This window comes from Schistocerca americana, chromosome 3, assembly GCF_021461395.2.
Source record: "Schistocerca americana isolate TAMUIC-IGC-003095 chromosome 3, iqSchAmer2.1, whole genome shotgun sequence".
Classification (NCBI taxonomy): domain Eukaryota; kingdom Metazoa; phylum Arthropoda; class Insecta; order Orthoptera; family Acrididae; genus Schistocerca; species Schistocerca americana.
In genome coordinates, this window is record NC_060121.1 from 570,463,980 (window position 1) to 570,486,801 (window position 22,822).

General features: G+C 40.0%; 2 protein-coding genes across 2 annotated transcripts in view; one reads left to right on the forward strand and one right to left on the reverse strand.

Moving 5' to 3' along the window:
* The window catches only part of LOC124606228 (lateral signaling target protein 2 homolog), a 321,923-nt gene extending 301,480 nt beyond the window's left edge, over positions 1 to 20,443 (reverse strand). The window contains exon 1 of the mRNA XM_047138204.1: positions 20,210 to 20,443. Within this exon, the coding sequence (XP_046994160.1) occupies positions 20,210 to 20,245 (36 nt within the window). The 5' untranslated portion in view covers positions 20,246 to 20,443. The remainder of the gene's footprint in view (positions 1 to 20,209) is intronic.
* A 416-nt stretch (positions 20,444 to 20,859) lies between these two features.
* LOC124607493 (pro-corazonin-like) overlaps positions 20,860 to 22,822 on the forward strand; it is a 49,232-nt gene continuing 47,269 nt past the window's right edge. The window contains exon 1 of the mRNA XM_047139873.1: positions 20,860 to 20,927. Within this exon, the coding sequence (XP_046995829.1) occupies positions 20,926 to 20,927 (2 nt within the window). The 5' untranslated portion in view covers positions 20,860 to 20,925. The remainder of the gene's footprint in view (positions 20,928 to 22,822) is intronic.

Consider the following 22,822-nt stretch of genomic DNA (forward strand, 5'->3'; position numbering starts at 1 on the left):
CTGGGTATTCCACGACGACTCACAACAAATTCCGCATTTTTTCAACCGAAATTAGCCGAGAAATAATGTGTTGCATTGCTTAGTGAACGCGCCACGTGATGATGATGATACTCGTACAGAAATATACAGTAAGACTTACTCTTATGTTTGGCTATCACTTACCTCGTTTATCTGTTGCGAAAAGAATAATGAAGCGATTACTGGTCCAGTTTTGGAACCACCAACCACTCTGAGAAGGCATTTTCATGAGATACTTCAGCGTATGTGAAGTACATGTCTTAATGTTGCTGTCATATATGCATGGAACAAAGCACAAAATACGTGTGGAGTGGGTGGACCATGTAAGAAGATCATGTTCATGCATTCGTTTCACAAGCTATATCCTCCACCACATCGTGTCACGCGTTAATAAGTAATTTAGTTTCGTGTCCGACACGAGCTCTAACCCCTTTTTTTTATCCCTCAGAAAATTTTATTTTATCTCGCAGGAAGTAATTATCCTAAGGTTGGGGGCCACTGCTCTATCAGATCACAATATTATGTCAGAATACGTCACCAGTTTACTGTGTAGTCAATGAGATTTCCGTAACTTTTATATTTTGGGCCCCACAGTGCAAAATATATCTTAATTATATGATTATTATGAATGATAGCCAGCTACACTGCCATGTAAATTGTTTATATTTTATCTCATTCACGATGAGCCCATTTCGGAAAATAATGAGGTTTCGCTTACTGGAGTCTCACTACAACTTCGTCTAAATGTGTAACAAATGCTGTAAACGTGAGTTTGCCCTTCTTCAACTTATAGGATAAATTGTAGGGTACCCTCCGCCACACACCGCCAGGTGGCTTGCGGAGTATGGATGTAGATGTAGTATTGTCTCGCATTTTCCTTTATTTCTCCAGACACTTCCCCTGATCATCTTGTATTAGATTTTCCCATTTTTCTGTAAATAATTCCCGTCAATGTATTCCAGCCATGGATTATTAAACGACAACTTCGTCACAAATAATAGTTTATGAACTGCACATTAAAAATGAAAAATCTCCAAAACCTGATAAACCTTGATAAATTGAAAGAACCATAAATTGTAGTGTGTTTCAAAGGGACCATTAGGCAACAATTGCTTCAAACAGTGCAAAGAACCAAACAGAAGACGAGTGGGTAGCTTCAACAGATGATGTACTGAAAACAGCTAAGAATCAAATAGGCAAAAAGGCAAGGCCCAGTAGAAATCCCCAAGGGAAAAACAAGATCTTGAAGTTAACTGACTAAAGGAGAAAATAAAAAAAATGCAGCAAATGAAGCACGCACAAGGCAAAGACATACACGCCGCCTGTAGGAAAATTCAGCAACTGGCGGGTGTCATCTTTCCCACTAGCAGAAACCTGGTAAGGGAGTGACACAAGGGACCCCTTCCTGTCGAGAGGAGCCAAAGAAGACTTACGCTTCTCTGGCTTAGAAGTGGGGACTGAAATTCCCAATGGGACGATCATCGTGGCGCACAACAATTAGCCTGCAGACTTCAACGTGTAAGAAGCATGGAACCATTGAAGGCAGAAGCAATTTTCCATGAACCATCACTGATTAATCAAAACTCCCTTGGAACGACCAGCAAGTTTTCACCTACCTCGTCGACACTGCTGCATACTCAATCGGATGAGAACTGGCCACGGCAGATGGGGAGCTTTGCTGCACCAATGGGAACAGAAGTCCTCCCCTCAATGTGACTGCAGTGGAGAGCAGCAAACAGTACATCACGCAACATTTGAATGTTTTCTCTGAGCATTCAAAGGGACAATGGAAGACATTCATGACTTGTCTGCAGAAGCTTCTGACTGGATTTCTAGAGCTACGAACCCATTACAAACTTGACAGTGTGGACAGCTACATAGAAATGTGTATATTTGTTGCAAATAGTTTATATTTCTCTGTCATCATACGATAATAAAATATTCGTGTGTCCGGGAAAGCCAACCATGACAAAACTTACACATGATACGTAACATGTATGTGGTAGGCGAAATACCATAAAACTTTAAGAAGAATGTAGGTAGTAATTCCTATTCCAAAGAATGCAGGTGCAGACAGGTGTGATATCACCGAACCGTCGTTTAATAATCCATGGCTGGAATAAACTGACGGGAATTATTTACAGAAAAATGGGAAAATCTAATACAAGATGATCAGGGGAAATGTCTGGAGAAATGCAGGAAAATGCGAGACAATGCTACCCTACAATTTGTCCTATAAGATAAGTTGAAGAAGTGCAAACCCACGTGTATATCATTTATTACACAATTAGAGATCACTTTTGAGATTATATATTAGTACGGGTTTTTCATGGTAGGGATCCCATCTCTCGCCACAGAGGCCCAGGACTAGGGTCATGATTGCAATTCGCTTACAGTGTCCCTGCTCCTAAAACATTCCCCCACTGTCATATCTTGTCAGAAAGCGATCATTTATGCTCCCATGGCGTGCACCATGTCTCTGCATGTCTCGATACATCTTTGGCCCAAAAGACTGTTGATTCCATGGTTTTTCGTCACCTGCTCTTGGCTGTCCTTGATGCATTTGCGGGTTCGAAAGTGGTACACACTGATGGCTCGATGGTCGACTGATGCACTAGTTTTGCCTACAAGCTATGTGGCGGCCATCACTCAAGCCCTCAGTCACATTCGTTCTTGGACTAGTGAGATGTTCTTAATCGGCAGTGACTCTTCATCTGGAACCTCTCTGTCTGAACCGCTGGTCCCTTTGCGATCCCAGGGTACAAACAGGATGACCAGTTGGGCAAGTTGGCTATCAGGGGGTGGGGTTACCGGATCCGGACCTTCAGCTGACTGCACTGTCGGTTGTTGGAAGTTCGGAACACAAAATGATATGCCCTGGCTTCTCCGAACAAACTGTCGGCAATAAAGAGAACATGACCATGTGGCAGTCTTCCCCTCGTGCTTCTCACAGGGAATCCACTATTCTGCCGGCTTCGCACTGGAAACACTCTGATAACCTATGGTCACACCCTACAGGACTGCACGCTGTTGCTGTGCTGGCGGTGTTGCCTGACTGACTGTGGCCAACGTCCTAGTGGATTGCCCTAGTTGGCTGCCTTACGACAAAATTTTAAACCTACTGATAGGCTGTCTCCGGCGCTAGCAGACGACACCAAAGTGACTGACCTGATTTTACGTTTGTCACTCATGAATGTCTTTTTTTTCCTTTCTGTGAAGTACGGCAATTTGGTCTCGTCGTCCGTTTTATGGACTAGAGGAGAGCCCCGTCGTCTGTTCTGACCCAGAAGGCCCATGACTCCTCTTGCTTTTCGGTCCTGCATGGCTCCTGCCCTAACTCTTTTAAATTTGTCGTTTTAATGTCTCGTCTTCATTGTTACTTTCCTGAGATTTTATCAAATTGTCCGCATTACTATTTTTCTTGTGGAAATGGAAGTTGAGGAAACAAGGGTCAGATGCAGACTGCGTCTCACACTGCACATGTCCCGGGAGCCTCCAGGTACTTTCTGGGTGGAGCAATTCCCCACCTTAGTCCTCCTCACCCCTCTCTCATCCATACTTGCTTCTGTCTCTTGATTTTATTGATATTCAGTTGTAATCGGATTCATCTGCATTTGTCTTCTGTGTCCTCTCTCCCTGTGGACTGTCCCCAGCTTGTTGCGTATAGGACTGAGGAACCGAAGGCGTCATAGTTTGGTCTCTTTAATTCCATCAATCACATCCACTAACAACTCGACTGAAATGACGCGAACCATCTACTTTTACATGATTACTCAGCAATTCACAATAAAGTGCGTGGCAGAGGGTTCAAACCATCTACAGCCTATTTCTCTACCGTTCCAATTTCGAACAGCGCACGGGAAAAACGAACACTTAAACATTTCCAAGCGAGTTCTGATTTCTCGTCTTTTATTACTATGATCATTTCGTCCCGTGTAGGTGGACGCCAAAAATATTCTCGCGTTCGGAGGAGAAAATTAGTGATTGAAATTTCGTGAAAAAGATCTTGCCGCGAAGAAAAACGCATTCGTTCTAAAGATTGCCCACTCAACTCGCGTATCATATCCGTGGTATTCTTTACCCCGTTTCGCAATACTACAATACGACCTGCCCTTCTCTGAACTTTTTCGATGCTTCCTCAATTCTATCTGATGCGGGTCTCATACAGCGTAGCATTACTCCAGAAGAGGACAGAGAAGGGTAATGTAGGCAGTCCCTTTAGAACACCTATTGAATCTTCTAGGTGTTCTGCCAATAAAATGAAGTCTTTGTTCGCTTTCCCCACAACATTAGCTGTGTGATCGTTCCAATATAAGTTGTTCGTAATTGTTATCCCTAGGTATTTAGTTGAACTGACAGCTGTAGATTTGTGTGATTTATCTTTTAACAGAAATTTGGCGGATTCCTTTTAGCACTCATGTGGATGATTTCACACTTTCCATTACTTACAGTCAACTGTCACTCTTCGCCTTGTCTAAATCATCTTGCAATCGGCTTTGATCCTCTGATGACTTTACTAAACGGTAAATGACAGCATCATCTGAAAACAGATTAAGAGGGCTGCCCAGATGGTCTCCTAAATCGTTTATATAGATTAGGAACAGCAGAAGGCCTGTAACACTTCGTTATCACTTTTGTTTTACTCGATGACTTTCCGTCATTTACTACGAACCGTGACCTGCCTGACAGGAAATCACGAATCTAGTCGCATAACGAAATTTGTTGAGAAATCGCTTGTGACAAAAGCTTTCTGGAAACCAAAAAATATGGAATCAATCTGACGTCCCCTGCCGATAGCACTCATTACTTCGTGAAAATAAAGAGCTTGTTGTGTTTCACAACAATGATATTTTGCGAATCCGTACTGACTGCTTGTCAAATAATCGTTTTCATCGAGATAATTCATAATGTTCGAACACAGTATATGTTCCAAAATCCTACTGCAAATTGACGTTAGTGATATGGGCTGTAATCGAGCGGATTAATCTGATCTACTTACTTGAGTATTGTTTTGACCTGTGCAACTTTCCAATCTTCACATACGGATCTTTCGACTACAGCGCGGTTGTATACTATTGCTAAGTGTGGAGTTAATGTATCAGCATTCTCTGAAAGGAACCTAAATTGTATACAATCTGGACTAGGGACCTTGCCTTTACTAAGTTATTTTAGTTGCTTCACTACGTCGATGATACTACTACTGAGGTACTGCTGTTGGCAGCTGTTGTTAATTCATATTATGGAACACCATCTTTTTTGGTGAAGGGATTTCGGAAACTCAGCGTTGATTCAGAAAGTGTCAGTTTTTTCGACGTGTCATAGTGGCGACAGTTGTGGAACAGACATCCACACGACACTTAAAAGAAAGTTGAGGCCAACTGCCGCGGCAAAACGCTGATCTGAGGACTTCACCAAGGGACTCCGATTGCTGTGGACTGGTTGTTACAAAGCGACCTCTAAATCTGTAAATGCTATAAACATAAGTTTGCCTTTTTCAACTTATTTTCTACGATAAATCGTAGGGTAGTACTGTCTCGCGTGTTCCTGCGTTTCTCCGAAGTCAAACTTGTCTTCCAGTCTGGATGCTCAGGAACGCCGTGAATGTGCACCGCATAACGGAGCAACAGTTATTGGTGCCTGGTCCATAGAAGATAGACTCCACCTTACGCGAGTAGTTTGGTCACAGGGTTAGTCCAAAACGTGCATGTAGCAAGTCAGACCCCACTTTGGTGTATAGGGTCCAGTACTCGCAACGTCAAAGGCGATGCCAAGCCATATGCCAGACTCTCATAATCAAGAGCGACACGATCAGACCTTATAAAGCCACAGAAGAGTGGAGCGATCTGCGCCCCAGCTGGTGTCACTGAGGCAACGAAGTGTATTGATTTGTGACCAGGACTTTTCGCGTAAGTTGGCAAAGGCGGGGAAGCCACATCAGCCGGGCATCGAATAACAAAAAGCGGAAAGACTCTACCACAATGACCATCTGATCGTCGAAGTAGAGTTCCGGTTGTGAATGGACAGTAATACTGTGAGTTGCACACGCCAACAATTGTGCTAATGTCACCCTAAGAATCACCTATTCTCTCTACATTTACGACTATCGTGTGGAGAAATTACGCTTATTTAGGCAACACACCGTAGAAAAATTTGCGAAACCGATCCTCCCTGAGCAGTGTGATCACCTTGAAGCCTTACTAAATCTCATGGAGTTCTCCTTATACATGCGCAAGGTTCTACGTGGATTCCGAAACCACAAATGGCACAAGCCACCATTTACAATTTCTATAAATAATTAGTCAGTAATTTAAATTAGTTTCTTTTTCTTGTCCCTTTCTTCCCCCCCCCCCTTTCTTTCTTTCTTTCTCTCTCTCTCTCTCTCTCTCTCTCTCTCTCTCTCTCTCTCTCTCTCTCTCTCTCTCCCAAAACGACGCCTTCTTATTCACCAATACCCATTTTTATGTTCAGGTACTAAAATACTTATCCTTATGCAACAAAAAGTTCGATGTAAGGAAAGTGTGGCAAGTAAAGCTTAGCACTTTAATATATTAAACACTTTATTTCGGCCCCTGTAGGTTTGATTCTTACATTACATCTCTTGCTCCTGTACGTGATGGAACTGTAGAATTGTGGGTTTTTAGTGCGAGAAGTTTACGTATTATATTTGGAAAATAGCGAATCAAAGAACACGTAAAAAAATTGGGGAAAAGATCTCGCTGCAACGAAAAACGCCTTTGTTTTAAAGATTGCCTCCCCACCCAGCGTATCATATCCGTGACACTCTCTCCGCTATTTCGCGACACTGCAATTTGGGGACTAGTGCAGCAGGGGATACAACCCGTCGGCTTTGGACAATGACGTCACAAGTGGCCAATCGAGAAGCGATTCTTCTTAGTGTTGTAGCTCCCTTCAGTGGCTGATAAGTGTTTTTTGGCTTTTTAAAAAAAATCTCACGAGATAGAATAAACAGATCCACTTTATTAAGCAATCAGTAAAAAAACGAAACTGAAACATAAGAGTAAAAGCGAAAATGGTAAACTGCCCTCTGGCGACTTGTGACGTCATTGTCCAAAGCCGACGGGTTGTATCCCCTGCTACACTAGACCCGCAATTTGATATACCTTCTTATCTGATGTTAAAGAATATGTGGACATAAGGGATTGGACAAAAATGTGGAAACACGGCGGGAAATGGGTGCTTGAACATAAATGCAGATGCTACTCAAACCTCCAAGTTACGCTGCTCTATCTGACAATGAAAGGCGCCCGTGCAGTGTCCTCAAGACGTTATGAGTGCCCGTTGTGGTCAGAACAGCATTCCGCACAGTTGTGAGCGCATTATGCCGGAGCTGGGTGAATTAAAATGTGAGTAGATTGTTTGTGCTCGCATGATGGGTCCTTCCGTATCAAAGATAGGCGAAGTGTTCAGTGGGAAGAACATGATCCATTTAAGTCACAAAGCGCACGAAAGTGCGTGCTCAGTGATCGTGACGAACGGTCACTGACGAGGGCCGTGACGAAAAGTAAAGGAACGACAGCTGCAAAAGCCACTGCAGAACTGAGTGTCGCAAGCGCGAACCCTGTCAGCGCCAAAACAACACGGAAGGAGCTCCAGAAGTAAGGAATTACAGGGCGAGATGGAATTCCGAAACCACTAACCAGACTGCTCACCAGTGACACAAATGCCCGTAACAGGAAAACCTGGTGCCAACAAGCCACAGAACCTGGTGTCTGGTGCAATGGAAGGAACTCATTTGGTTGTTTTGTTTCTCACTGTATCCAACTTCTGGCAACGTATACGTCCACCGTACGCCGTTCCAAACCTACGGTGCATACTGCTTGCTGTCAAGAGTGAAACATGATTTGCGCAGACATATCGTAGTATTAAATCAGCCCCGTGGTTAATCTGTAAGGTCGCATCACTGTCAAGCACTGTGAGACCATTTTGACTGACCAGGTTCTTCTAGCGGTACAATGTTTGTTCTCCAATAGCGATAGCTGAGTTCCAAGATGACAGTGCCAATGTTCACAGAGCTCGCATCGTCCAGGGCTCGTTTTTTGAGCACGAGGATGAATTGTCGCATCTCCCCTGGTCGCCAGTCACCAGATCTCAATGCCTTTGTGCTCTGCTTTGATTGCTATCCACCGCCATCACAATTACCTGAACTTGCCACTATTTTTCAGGAAAACCAAGATAAGATTCCCTTGAAAACCATATAGGTTCTGTATTTATCAATTCCGAGGCGACTCGAAGCTATTTTGAATGCCTATGGGTTTCCTACATATCGTAATGTGTTGTGTTTTTGGTGTTTCCGTATTTTTGTCCAACCCCTGTGTGTATCCCACTTACATTATATTTTTAAATGCACAGCTACATCTTTAGAATTACTAAAATATCCGTGGCTAACGAAATCTACTTCTTCATTTAGCAGCATTTCAGACGCTGGATTTTTTTATTTTTTTTTTAAATCTTAAATTCTTAGCACTGGGACTGCAACGGTAGTACGGTAATGTTTTCTTGTACATCGTTAACAGCGACTTCAGTAGAGACCATGTGCTGCGCTATAGCTAATTTTTGGAAGCTATTTAATCTGGAGGCCTTCGTATGCTCTTGCAACAAGGTCTTTAAGTTTCTGCATGCTTTTCCGACATGGTAGGCAGATCAGCTGTTGCTGTCATCAGTCCGATGGCTTGACTGATGCTGTTCTCCCTGCCCGTCTATCTAACTTATCTATTTTCTTGTAACTACTGCACTCTTCATCCATTCGAACGTGCTTCTTGTATTGAAGTCTCGTGTTCTGCGGGACAACTCGGATGAAGAACTTACACTCAACAGACTTGGTTTTATGTTTTGGTGTCTGGTTTTACGTTTCGATCTAATAAAGCTTATCAGAGGAGTTTATTAATGGAGAAAAAAAACTGTAAACATTTTTCAACAGTTAACGATATTTTGTGAAAAAGAGCTAGATACGAGATCCTAGCACATATTTACCAGTCGTTATCTGTATCATTATTTGCTTGTTGCAGCTGTTATTTTTACATAGGTTGCTTAATGATGTATTAACAAGCCTCCACGAGCCATTAATGTTTCCATATACGTTCCACAACCGAAGGAAATTGAGACCTTCCGTAACATGATATCGGTTACAGGCTGAATCGTGGAAACTGCAACACACAGAAGCTTATCAGTGTTTTCTTATATCCTGCAAATAATGTGTTGGTTTGTGTGTAGCAAACATAAAACAAAAAAATTATACTAATTATATCACTTTGGTCTATCTGGGCAAACTAAATATGACATTTCCGGGGAAAAAATGGCTATTTGTTTAAGATTTGAGTACAGCTGGAAGTAAGATGGAACACTAACAAGAAAATTTTGATGTTCTTTACAAGACTGTGGCTTGGTGGTCCAGTGGTAAAGTGAGATGGTATTGATCGAGGGGGGGGGGGGGGGGGATGTATCGGGTTCGATCTCCGAGCTGCCACTTATTATTTCTTTCAACTCTGACAATATTTTTTAATGTGAAAAATTCCGAGCTGCAACCAGTGCCGTATGACATGGGTGGGCAGTGGTACACGTATAGCACAGTGGGTACGTGTGTGTCTCAGTGAAGTGGTGAACGATCACATGGTTGTGCAGCAGTTGGGGAGCAGTTACTTTGCTACACTGTGGGCCGCTGATCAGTTGCAATTTGCAACGATCTAAGCTAGCCGCCGGCGATCGCTGTAACCAACACGATGCTGGTTGCCAGCGGCTGCTGATTCAGGAGGCAATGGATTTCTGGCCCTTAACATGGTTGCACGTAGAAAGCACTTATGAAACCGACTGTTTGATGCCTTAGGTATCCACGATCTCGTCGCAAAAATACCCTGATATTGCATAATTGTAATCACAACAGAAGTTCAAAGTATGGGCAAGAGCGTACCCGGGGGGTGAGAGAGGTGGGGGGTGAGGAAGTAAGGCTGGACTAAAGTCAATTTCTCTTTGAGTGACGAAACAGTTTTGAGATTTCACCGAAAATAGCTCTGCGTACATTTAAATGGTTCAAATGGCTCCGAGCACTATGGGACTTAACATCTATGGTCATCAGTCCCCTAGAACTTAGAACTACTTAAACCTAACTAACCTAAGGCCATCACACAACACCCAGGCATCACGAGGCAGAGAAAATCCCTGACCCCGCCGGGAATCGAACCCGGGCGCGGGAAGCGGTAACGCTACCGCACGACCACGAGCTGCGGCCTGCGTACATCTACTACTAGTCAATATCCATGACGTGGTCTGGCGTTCTTCAAACTGATACTGAAATGATACGCTGTTTGGCCGGCGGGGCACGATACTAGTTCTGTTTGCGATGACTTTGGTGGTGGAAGGGAGGTAGGTAGGTAGCTGACCTACCCTGCTCATCGTTGGGTACGCCGCGAGTCTGTCGGCATTATGCCGAATTATTCCACTCGCCGTGGAGGAAAGGACACTCTTTAACATTGGACCTACGTCTAATTCAATAGATCACGAATGTAAGTTACAAAACTGCGGTGTCGTTTGCCGTGTAACATTACGGAAGATTTAAAAAAAAAGTGAAAATTATGTCTAATACATGACCAATGCCACAGGAACTTATCGAAATTGATTAATACGGTACAGTAGACTAGCAACAAAATTCTGACTTCAGTAGGGGACGAGATATTTCTAACAGTAATGGATTATGAACGAGGATGGATGTAACAAATTTTGGTGCATTGTGAAGGGCGCCCACATAGCAAATTAAGTGCCATTAGAATTCTTGAACGTATTCTCTCAGTTCGATTATAATAAACTGCCTTGAGACATAAAAGCTTCTTTCCACATATCAGCATTGTGTCAGAAAGCATTTGTTCGTGTGAAACTCCCTTTGGCCTTTTCTCACAATATATCTTGGAAACTATGTATGAAAGGCAACAGGCAGATTCCATATTCCCAGATTTTCGAAAAGCATCTGACACAGTGCCCCAAAACCGACTTAACAAAGGTACTAGCGTACAGAATAAATTCCCAGGTATGTGAGTGACTAACACTTTCGAAGTAATAGGACACAGTACACTGTCCTCGACCGAGAGTGTTCATCAGAGACAGGGTATCGCCAAGAGTGCCCGAGGGCAGGACCGCTGTTATGTATCACCCAGCAGAAAGGGCGAGCAGCAATCTGCGGCTATTGGCTGATAATGGTGTGGTGTACGGCAAGGCGTCATCATTGAATGACTGTACGTGGATACAAGATAACGGACAAAATTTCTAGTTGATGTGATGAATGCCAGCTGGCTCTAAATGTAGAAAAATGTAATTTAATGCAGATGAGTGTGTCACACTTTGTATCTTCACTTGTAATGTTGATAACAGCAGTAAAATAGAATATTAATCTACAGACTCAAATATCCCCTAGTGCTAAAAAGAAATCTTTGTCCAGTGCAGTTGCAGTAATTTCAAACAAAATAACTGGTTTTGGCTGGCACTGGGCATCCTCACATCATAAAACACAAGATGTGTTTCAATCTCTGTTGGCCTATTATGGACAGGGGACATCGACTGGTTAAGTAATTGTCAATGTCAATTAAATTTACAAACAGCCGTGTAACTTAAGATGTTATTTTATTTAATTTGAAGGCTATCAGTTTCTGCATTTCATTATGCCATCTCCAGGCCCCATATGAATCTCTATAAATAAATGAAGATATCATATACAGCCATAAATCACTGGATGGCATGAATTCTGAATTCAATTGTTACAGTTATGCTTCATTCAAAGACTTGGTGCTATCAAGTCTTCGAATGAAGCACTAGTGTAACAATTAAATTCATGACATCCAGTGATTTATGGTTGTATATGACTTCTTTGTTTGGAGAGATGCATAAGGGCCCTGAAGATGGCATAATTAATTGCTGATACTGGTAGCCTATACAATAACATCTTAAGTTACATGGCTGTTGGTGAATTTCATTGACACTGGAAATTAAGATGTGGTTCAGTCCCACCGCAGCGGAAACCATATTGAGGATGGCCGATGCTGGCCAGAACTGTTCTTTCATTTGAAATTAGTGTGATTGCATTGGAAAATATATTACTTTTAAAACACTAAAGCACTGCTGATCTTCAGCGTGACTGAAATGAAGGTCTTTCAAAAACTTCTAGTACTGATTTATGCTAATTTTGATTAAGAATGTCTCTCGTCAAACTACGGCCTGCTGTATCAACAGGAAACATAATGCATTTGTCAGTGTAGTGTACTGGTATTGTGCATTGCATACTAGTAAGTTTCCTAATTACAGATGACAGTTGAAGATTATTTTAACCCACTTGTCATGTCAGAAGGATGTGAATCACCAGTCACAACTTTGTGTTACTTATCTCCTGACTCTTCATCTTTTGCTAACACTGCCAGAGAGACACTGCTGAGTTGTGGAAACTGCTTTGGCTGTTCTATCAGCTGGCTTATTTCCTTTGATATGCATGTTTATTTTTCCTATTTCCTTATCTGTAATTACCAGTTTAAGCAGAATTAGGTCACTGGCAGATCTTAAATACAAGAAGATGGTTCCTACCACCAGCATCATCTGGTGCATGTCATCACAATGGTGATAGTAATGGTATTCCTATATTTTAGATCTGAAGATGGCCCTGTTCGAATGAAACAGATAATTACAGTTAAATACAGACTATCATATGGTAATCTCAACTCAGTTCTGTTCTTGGAGATTAGTTCTCCATACCTAAGATTCACAAAGATTTTACTGACATTCACATGCCAGTCACACTACACAAGAACAACAAAGGTTGGTTGGTTGATTTGGGGGGAGGAGACCAAACAGCGAGGTCATCGGTCCCATCGGATCAGGGATGGATGGGAAAGGAAGTCGGCGTGCCCTATCAAAGAAATAATCCCAGCATTTGCCTGAAGTGATTTAGGGAAATCACGGGAAACCTAAATGAAGGTGGCCGGACACAGGTTTGAACAGTCATCCTCCCACATATGAGTCCAGTGTGCTAACAATTATGACACCTTGCTTGGTAAGATAAACGAAAATATGTTCTGCACACAAGAACAAACCTGTCACAGCTCAGGACTAGGCAGATACTAAAATGGTAAGACCAAAAATGTGCATATGCCATGACTCTTCCATAAACATACATTTACAGCTTTGATTACAAACAAAAATTCAATGCAGACAATATTCTAAAATCCCCTCATGTTTGCAGGTGACATGGTGTACTAAATTTATATCTGTGGCTTACTTGGATTGGCAAGTACAGGCCGCACACAATTTAAAACAAAAAGGTGAAGTGCATTTATAAACCAACAAAATCTGATGCAACGTATTTCCTATCCTAAACATAATCTGTCCGTATGTATTTTAGAAACAAAAAAAGAAAGAAACACTGTACAGGCCACAACTGTTGTGAAATATTTTTGGGTGTTAAAGCAAAACAATAACTTGTACACTTGCAAAAAGGCAGACCCCCTCCTTAACTCGTTGTTGAACAAAGAATCAAGATTTAGACTATTTTGTCCATAAAATTTTAAAACAATTCAACTGTTTCACCTGTGACATAATGCTGTTTTTCTGTACAATTATTTGAGACAGTTCAAAATAAGTTGCAGTTAAATGAATCTGACAGAGGACGAGAGATCTGTTAATAATGTTCAACATTTCAATGACCAAAGATCCACATGTAATACACACAACAAAAAAATTGATAACACAGACTTGTAATTTTGCTAAAATCATGGCTTGCTTTATGGGTGCATGAGGAGTCAACTACGCATGAAAAAAAACCACTCAGACTAGAGCTCACGTAATATAAAAGAAAGAACAAAGCTGGTCAGGCCCATTCTACATGACCCATGCTATTAAGGGAAATACGGAAGCGTCCGATCCCACCCGTCTGCTTTGACCCATGACGTCACAAATATGGCGGAAACAAAAACAAACACACACACTTTCCACAAGAAGCCTAATGACACTAACGGGACAAGCGCGGGAAATGGTGTGTTTTGGGTGGGGGGCAAACTAGATATAAACAAATTTAGACGCCTTGAGTAGCTACAACGTGTAAGTGAAGACAGCCATGCATGAATACCCACCCACCTCCCCAGGGGTCGTAACCCCTGCAACCCATAGAAGATAAAGATGCTTCAGTAGCTGATTAGTGTTTTTTGTCTTTTAAAAAAAAAAATCTCACGGGATAGAACGAACAGATCAGAAAGATAAATATAATAATCTAAAACAGAAATTCGAGGAAACAGATAATTAAAATAAGTAATAAGTGTCTTTAAATTAAAAAAAAAATCTCACGAGATAGAACGAACAGATCAGAAAAGTAAATAAAATAAGATAAAACAGAACTGGAGACAGCCACACTCAAACCAAACTCTGTGCCGTCATGACGTCACACACGACAACACCCTTACGTCACGGGTCAAAGCCGACGCGTTGGATCGGAAGCTTCTGTCGACCCCTATTAAGGACAAAATGAACCATTTCTCAAACTGAAGATTAGTCTGGAAAGCATGATTTGCTATTGGTCATATTTAAGGGTGTACCTTTACTACATTACAAAGAATAATTCAGTTTTCAAATTGCATTTTAATAGAAGCACCACTCACTATTTACTCAAACACGATGTTACACACTTCATACCAGATGGAAAAGAAAGCAGAACTTACTGATGTAACGGTGGGAAGGAAACACACCAAGCGCTTACAATTCCATTTAATAAACAATTTTTCTGTAACTAGCTCCAAACTTCAGATTAACCTCACATGATAGCATAGACTTCTTATGCTAATTTTGTGTGTTTCACATGACAAGGAATGTTCCTAGAAGGAGATTTTCAGTGTGCAGCGGCAGATTAAAATTGTGTGCCAGATCGAGACTCAAACTCGGGACCTTTGGCTTTCGTGGGCAGGTGTTCTCATGGTAGGCCACTTACCCGCTAAAGTCAAATGTCCCAATTTGAGTCTTGGTCCACCACACAGCTTTCATCTGCCAGGAAGTTTCATATCACGTCACACTCCGCTGCACAGTGAAAATCTCATTCTGGAAACACTGCCCAGGCTGTAGCTAAGCCATGTCCCCGCAATATCCTTTCTTCCAGGAGTGCTAGTTCTGCAAAGTTCGCAGAAGAGCTTCGAAGTTTGGAAGGTAGGAGACAATGTACCGGTGGAATTAAAGCTGTGAGGAAGGGTCGTGAGTCGTGCTTGGGTAGCTCACTCGATAGAGCACTAGTCCGCGAAAGGCATAGGTCCCGAGTTGGAGCCTCCATCCAGTGAACAGTTTTAACCTGCCAGGAAGTTTCACAAGGCATGTTCTTTATCTAAAATAGCACAGAGTATAAATTATTAAACAAGTACCTGTTCTCTTTTGTGAAGCAGATGAAATTAAAAAAAGAAATGTAAACTGTTATCTTAAGATGAGATTCGCACAAAAATAGATACAGAAAAAAAAAACTGCCTCAATACTCTCTTTGCCTTCTTTCCCTCTCTCACTGCAACATTCCTCAACAGCTGCAAAGTTTTCGAGCCATTGTAAGTAAAACAGTTTTGCTGAGTTTTATAATTATGTGGATACAGAAGTGAAGAGAATAACCAACTAAATGGATTCAAACTTCTGTTTGTGTACCCAGCATCTGTTCTCAACATATACCTAATAGCAGGTATCTCTCTATTAATTTGAAAGATAAGAAATGGATTAACAAAATTACAAGTCATAGAAATGTACTAACATTCTGTTGTAATAATTTTGTGAAAGATTCACTATGTGTTGTTGCAAAAGATGACCGATGGGTGCCTTTCTGTTCTGACAGCACGAGGAACTGCTGGACAGAAGAGTTCAATGAACAATGAAAAATGGAGAATACTTTGCATTTGCCACAAATACACTGAGCTTTATTGTATGTGCGATTTTAACACAGCTTCAAGAAAATATCCAGCAACCAACTCAGCATCTGATCCCAGCTTCCTAGGTTCCACGTAACTAAATGCCCAAAGATACACTAGTACCACTGTACGATTCTTTACAAAATACATAAAATTAAAACATACGTAGATTATATGAGTGGTGACAGTAAACACACATTAAAAATCAATGTTATTCATTTACAGCATAATATTTGTGTGTGGAAAATTTTATATTCAAGTGAGCAGTCAGTTACCAGATCTTGCAGAACTATGCAAATCTACACAGTAGCTAAGTAAGATGAACAAGGTTCTTCCAGTAACAATGAATCCCACACACTGCATGCAATATGGCAAAGCAACAAACAGTGAAAATTATGATTTGATAGAACTGATTAAGAGCAAACCAAGATCAAAACAATAACAGATAACAACTAAATTTCATCATTTCCCTTTTTTGCATCTGAAACTGCTTATGACCTGGAGAGAGATGTCTGTCTCATATTTTCATCAATATCCACTAAGGAATTCAGCTTTTCCAACACTACATCATCCTGCAGCTGACGGTGTTTTCTACTACAATGCTCCATATTACATTTTCTTGCAATAACTGACTAGAGTGAATTAATCTTTTTCGCCACTTTACCTTCTTCAAGTGAAAGTTTTCATGCAATAAGGTCTACCAATATTGGGAACCAAAATAGGAGTAAGAAATTTAAAAGAAGAAAGTCAGATCCAGTGGAAAAAAATGTATTACAAATTGGAACTAAATTATAAATTAATCAGGCTAAAATAAGAGAAACTGTCCAAACCCTAACAACTACCTACAGTAATAATAAAAACACACTTTTACCAAGTTTCTTCTTCAAAGAAATCAGTAAAAATGTATAGTCACTTCATTTTAAATGCAGATGAAGCATCAAATGTCATGCCCAAGCTCATCAACAACAGAAATAACTAACAGTATCTAGCCTTCCTTCTAATATTTGCACAGAATAGTGCAGAAATTAAAAATATGCACTGCTGCTCCTACTGCATGGTGAAAGTTGTTTTGTGGGTAACACGGGGACAGCGATTTGAAAAGAAAAACCTACTAGGCTAGAAATGCTAACATTAAAATTTAAAGCCAACAAAACTCAGATAGTTTTAGATTAATGGTGTCTTACTTCAGTCATGCACTCCATCATAAACAGCATTCCATTACTTTTTCCACTTTAAGCTAAGCACAGTAGGCTACATCTTGCACTATCAGCAATTGGGTTAATAGGTAGAAATCACATAGTAACCCCCTTCCAAGTATTTTTCATAGTTGATGAAGGATATATGTACATAACGCACACCAAAATACCAGTAGCAACTTTTTCTATAATACAATATAGCTTTTCAGAATTAACCTCACAGTTTACTTAATTTTAAACAATAGTGTGTTAAACATAGAATGGATGTAGATTTCAGGCTGAGCTCAGATCAATATCTAACCACAACCTTTACTGCATATTTACATTTGTTAGCTTCCCCAAATTACAATCATACAGAGGAATATTTGATACAAGTTGTTGTCTTTGACCAGTGATGTAGGAAATGTTCAACAAATGCCTTGAACAACATTGTGACTATAAAGTTATATCAGTGGAGACTTTCAAATGATCTAAGCTGCAAATCAATCTGTCACCACAACCAGAATTTTACAGTTCCATGTTTGTTGCATTCTCCCAATCACAAACTGTCACTTTCCAAGATACCTAGTTCTCAGTCAGAGCTACAGTACATTCTGCCACCACATTCATGGTTTTCTTTCACATTCATTGACTTTGCCAACTAACAAGAAAACTGCGAATGTAAGCACCAAAAGGTGACGTCAGAGCAACAATTCATATCAAATATTTCTCTTGGCCCCAAACTGTCACCTACCTATCTAGTTCAGAGCAACGACTATGTTACCACAGTCAAGATTTCTAGGGCAGGCATTATGCCATTGCAATCAGTCAATTAGATAGTGGTAAAATTTGAGATGTACTGTGCTCTAACTACATAAAGCGTACTGTGGAGAAAGAAATGATGCAGCTATGAGCTTTACCGACATGGAAGAAGAAAAAAAAAAAAAAAAACACAGAGCATAAAGAGGTGTATTTAAATGATACTGTATCTCATGAATGTTAACACAAAGGAGTAAATTACATTTAGTGATGTGTGTTTAATACTTTAGCAAAAGCAATTTTTGAATTTAAAATGAATTTTTAGTGTGTTAACCTCATTAAGTTACCTGTTTATTGTCAAGCACACCTATGTGTCAATTTGTTCTACAGTATCAACTTTCAAAGAACTACAACCAAGTGAAAGAATGAGAGGCATTCCACCTGCTCAATTGCTCTCCTCAAAATACAGTAATCAATGGCAATCTGGCTTTTTCGTAAAATTTACTGTTTAGTTAGATCAAACAACACCACTGTTATTTCAGACTACAGTCTTGCATTAATGTCAATAGTGTGCTCTGTTCTTATTAGTCACTCAGCAGCTATTAAAAAAAAAATCAACAAGACTGAAAATGATTGTAATCACAATAATTAGAAAACAAATAATATAAATATATCATTCTTACTTATAACTAAACGAAATTGTTGTTCCAAATTTATGTGCAAGATTAAAATTTGTCAAGTAAACATGTCTTTGCTGACATGTGGAAGACTGCACCAGAACTGAACAGACACTGATGAGAAGGAGATGTCAGGCCCAACAGATCTGTGCTAAACTGAAATCTAATTAGAAACATTAGAAAGCCATTCTCTACATCGTGTATTACAAGAAAGAGTGGAGTGAAAGAATCAAAGTAATGTTGTAATCTGCTGGATAAGTTTGATAATCAAAATTTATAAACATATAGGAAATAAGTGTAGAATGGTTGACCAATTAGATGTACTTTCTACATTCCTTCAAATACAATTCTACAACTTCACTTAGAAATATTCCATTTAAGGAGAGTGGGCCATACACAGTATTACCCCAATCACTAACTAAGATGTAGAACTTTCATAATACTTCATAAATGTCACCAGACTAAATGTGGGTATTATGCACAAAAATCTAACAGTAATCCCTTTTTTTCCAAAAACCTTGTTGAAAATCAGCAGTTTGTTCTTTCATTGTTAATCATGATTTGGTTTTACCACACGGATTAGTTGTGATAAATGCTCCCTATCTAGTACATAGTTCCCAATGTGTATCTTTTCATAGTGGTTTGTATAAGCTATTGGGTAGCTGTTGAGAGACTTAATGTGAAGCTCAATAAATACTCAGTACAATAAACCTCAAGTAACAACCATGATCTGTCAAAATATTCAAAATAATGATAACCAAAATACTGCCCTACAGCATAGGAACATTGGTAGAAAAAAGAACAAATCACAGGTAAAGCTGTACCATAAGCAGACAGTAGGAATGTGTGCAGAAGAGCACATTAGATGTGTTTATAAAAGATGGATGTAGGCAGAGGAAGACTTTATCACTGAATCGCGACGATATGTGTACTCTAACTGCCGAGTGTTGTCCGAAAAAAAAACATAACTATTACTGTATTTAGCTACCATACTGGTTTCGTTCAAGTTTTTAAAATTCTTGGAGGTTCATTACAACAGACATTCCGTTTTGGACTTAAAGGTATGCCACGAAAAATATAAAAAATAAAAGATCTCTTACTTGTGTGCTACAAGAGCGGGCAACAGATCGTAAACCTCAGCATACAACTTGACGAAAGGAACGTACGTAGTCAGTCTGGAAGTAGTGATCCACAAAAAGAAAGTGCGACAGTCAATTTGTCATAATATATTAATGAAGAACTGTCAGCTTTCGACTTCTATCACCAAACATGCTAAATACGTTGAGGATCAGATATAAGTTCATGACTGCAAACGTACTGCAACAACATAAAATATTTTGTCTGTCGGAGAAGGCCTATGTAACAAATCTCTGATAGGTCTGACACTTCTGTTTCAACTAACTAAAGAATAAATGCGGTCAAACACATCTAAACGTGAAGATTAACATTACTGTGGCATCTAATATGCTGTCACAGATAGAAAAGGTGTTTCTATCAACAATGTTCTCTCTATGAAGTGTTATCTTCTGAGAGTGACACATCACAGCGAACACAACTCTACAGGGAGAAGTTGCCGCAGCGTCCTTAACCTCGACCTGACACTGTCATCGTATGAAGCACAAACTCTTATAAATAATAGTCTGTTAATAAAGAACAGCTTAAGTCATACCTTCGGTTTGTAGAACCACTTCCTTATGGATTCCATCTTCTAAATATTTCAGATGCGCCAGGGGCAGTGAAACGTCTATCTATTGTAAAATGAAATATTGAAAGGCATTCTCCACACTAACACCTCCCGCTCACTTCACATCACATGAACAAAACACTCGACTGACCCATATACCATTGTAAAACCTGAAAACTTCCGCGAATGAAAACTGTCACGGAGCGAAATTAACAAACAAATGACACTCTGCCGCTGTGCGCATGCGCTGCCTGGTGCGACTTTCCATGGTACTCCGCACTGCCAGATGGTCGCAGCAACTTAGCGCTTTGAGTACCATGCCCAAAGATGAAAAATTAGCTTCGAACTTAGTGAATTTACGTTCATAAAAAATATCCTGATTACTTCTAGTGCCTAGAAATAGTTATCTCCCTCATAAAAAATGTGCCTGTAAGTGCGTGGTATCTTGAGGACTTTCAAAGAAAACCATTGCTGATTATTTCATTTTGCGGGGGCGGAGTTGCAAAGGGTTGCTGGCCGAGTGGTGGGGGATGAAAGGGTGGGCGAAGCAGTCTTTAACATGCGCGGTATGCACGAAACGGGGGTATAAAATGCCGCAGTTTGCAGCTGCCGCATCAGATATCCGAAAAACACTGCTGGGGGATCATCATCTACTGGGCAACACCCCTAGTTTTGCGGTTCTTTCACGAGCGCCATAGATAATGTGAGCACTTAAAAATTTATACTTATTTCAACGCATTTTAATTTTGTTTGTTTCAGACCAAAATCCTGCATTGCGACTTGAAAATCCTGCATTGCGACTTGCCTGCTGTGTTGTACATAAATGTGTGTTTCAATATTTATCACTATTTACATCTTTGCACACTCTTTTCATTTTAATACTTTAAATCGTTTTTAATTTTCAAAAGAATATAGAGTATCTGCGTTGGTTCTACTTTGTCTATGTATTTTATCTTTTTATTTTGCTACCAATCTTGAATGACAATTTTCAATCAAGGTTCATGTTACATTACAAATTTTGATTACCTTTTAATTTTTCTTTTAAATTACTATCGTCCAATTTTTTAATTCATGAATGTCTACCTACCTATTTAGATTCGTCTAGTATGAAATCTATAGAAATAAATTTAACTGAGCACTGTAAATTCTATTTTAATTTTGCTTCACATGTCTGTGTATTGCACATTATATTTAAGATATGTGTGCTGCTCATTGTACAGTAACACAGTTATGTTTTTAGATCAAAGAGGCATTGAAAGTTCGAGTTGGAAGCTACTGGGTTACCAGTATATAATTCGCTTCTTAACGACTTTACTTCGGCAATTTTATTTCAATGTGACTTTACAGGGGCTAATCAAACAGTACTGAGTACAAAATTCTGTTACTCCAAATTCTTCTTCCTATTGTTCACTTATTGATAAGTATATTGTCTGACCCATCTTTAATCCATCTACCTCTCTGTAAACATTGTCTTTCTTTTAACTCGGTACTGTAACAGCACCTGCGGCAACATGAACTTTGTCAATCTTTGTGTGAGTTTACTTATTTCTAGAAAAAGTATTAAGTAAGGAACTTGGGAATATACTAGAAGTCCTTAAGTATCGTATGCTAACTATTTAAAGTGCACTGTGGGTAAAGAAATGATCCAACTACGAGTTTAACTAACATGAACTGCAAAAAGATACAGAGCAAATACAGTATCTAGTGATATCTAGTTTCACACATCTGTCTGACCAGATTTTTCAGCATTTCAGTGATATCCTGGCGCAATGAAAATAAATAAAAGCATGTGGCTCTTCGTACTACTTAATATTTGTTCAATATCACCTGTTACCTTTCATATTCCTATTATTCATATACCTTCAACGACATCTTTTGTTCATGTATGGTATATGTCCCATACACTTGAGGAATATTCTAGGACTGATGCACAGAGGTATCCAGTCTTCTTTGTAGACAGACTGTATTTTTCTGGTGTTCTACCAATGGACTGAATGAGCTCTGCCAAATGCCTTACCCATGACTGAACCTATGGAATCGTTTTGCTTCGCATTTCTACAAATTGTAACGTAGAGGTATTTGTGTGAGTGGAGTGATTCTAGTTGTGACTAACTGATATTATAGCCACAGGATTTTATGTTCCTACCCTTTGTTAAGTGTATAATTACGTATTTCGGAACATTTAAGGCGAGTTGCCCATCCTTGTAGCCTTTTTAAACCTTTCAAGATCTGACAATATTTTTGCAACTTTTTTTTGGATAGTACCACATAATCGGCGAAAAATTTAAGGTTCTTAGTACTATTGGTTCTTAGTAACATTGCCTGCTAGGTCATTACTATACGACATAAACAACTAGGTTCCTTACGAGCTTCCATGGGGCACTGCTGAGGTTACTTCTACGTCTATCGACGACTCTTCATCCACGATAACATGCTGAGTCCTCCGTACCAGTAAATTCGCATTCCAATCACAAAATTTCATTAGATTATTTAGACGATCATAATTACGCTAGTAAGCGTTGATGTGCTACTGAACCAAATCGTTTTCGGAAGTCCAGAACTACTGCATCTACTTGAGTTTCTTGTTCCGCACTTTGC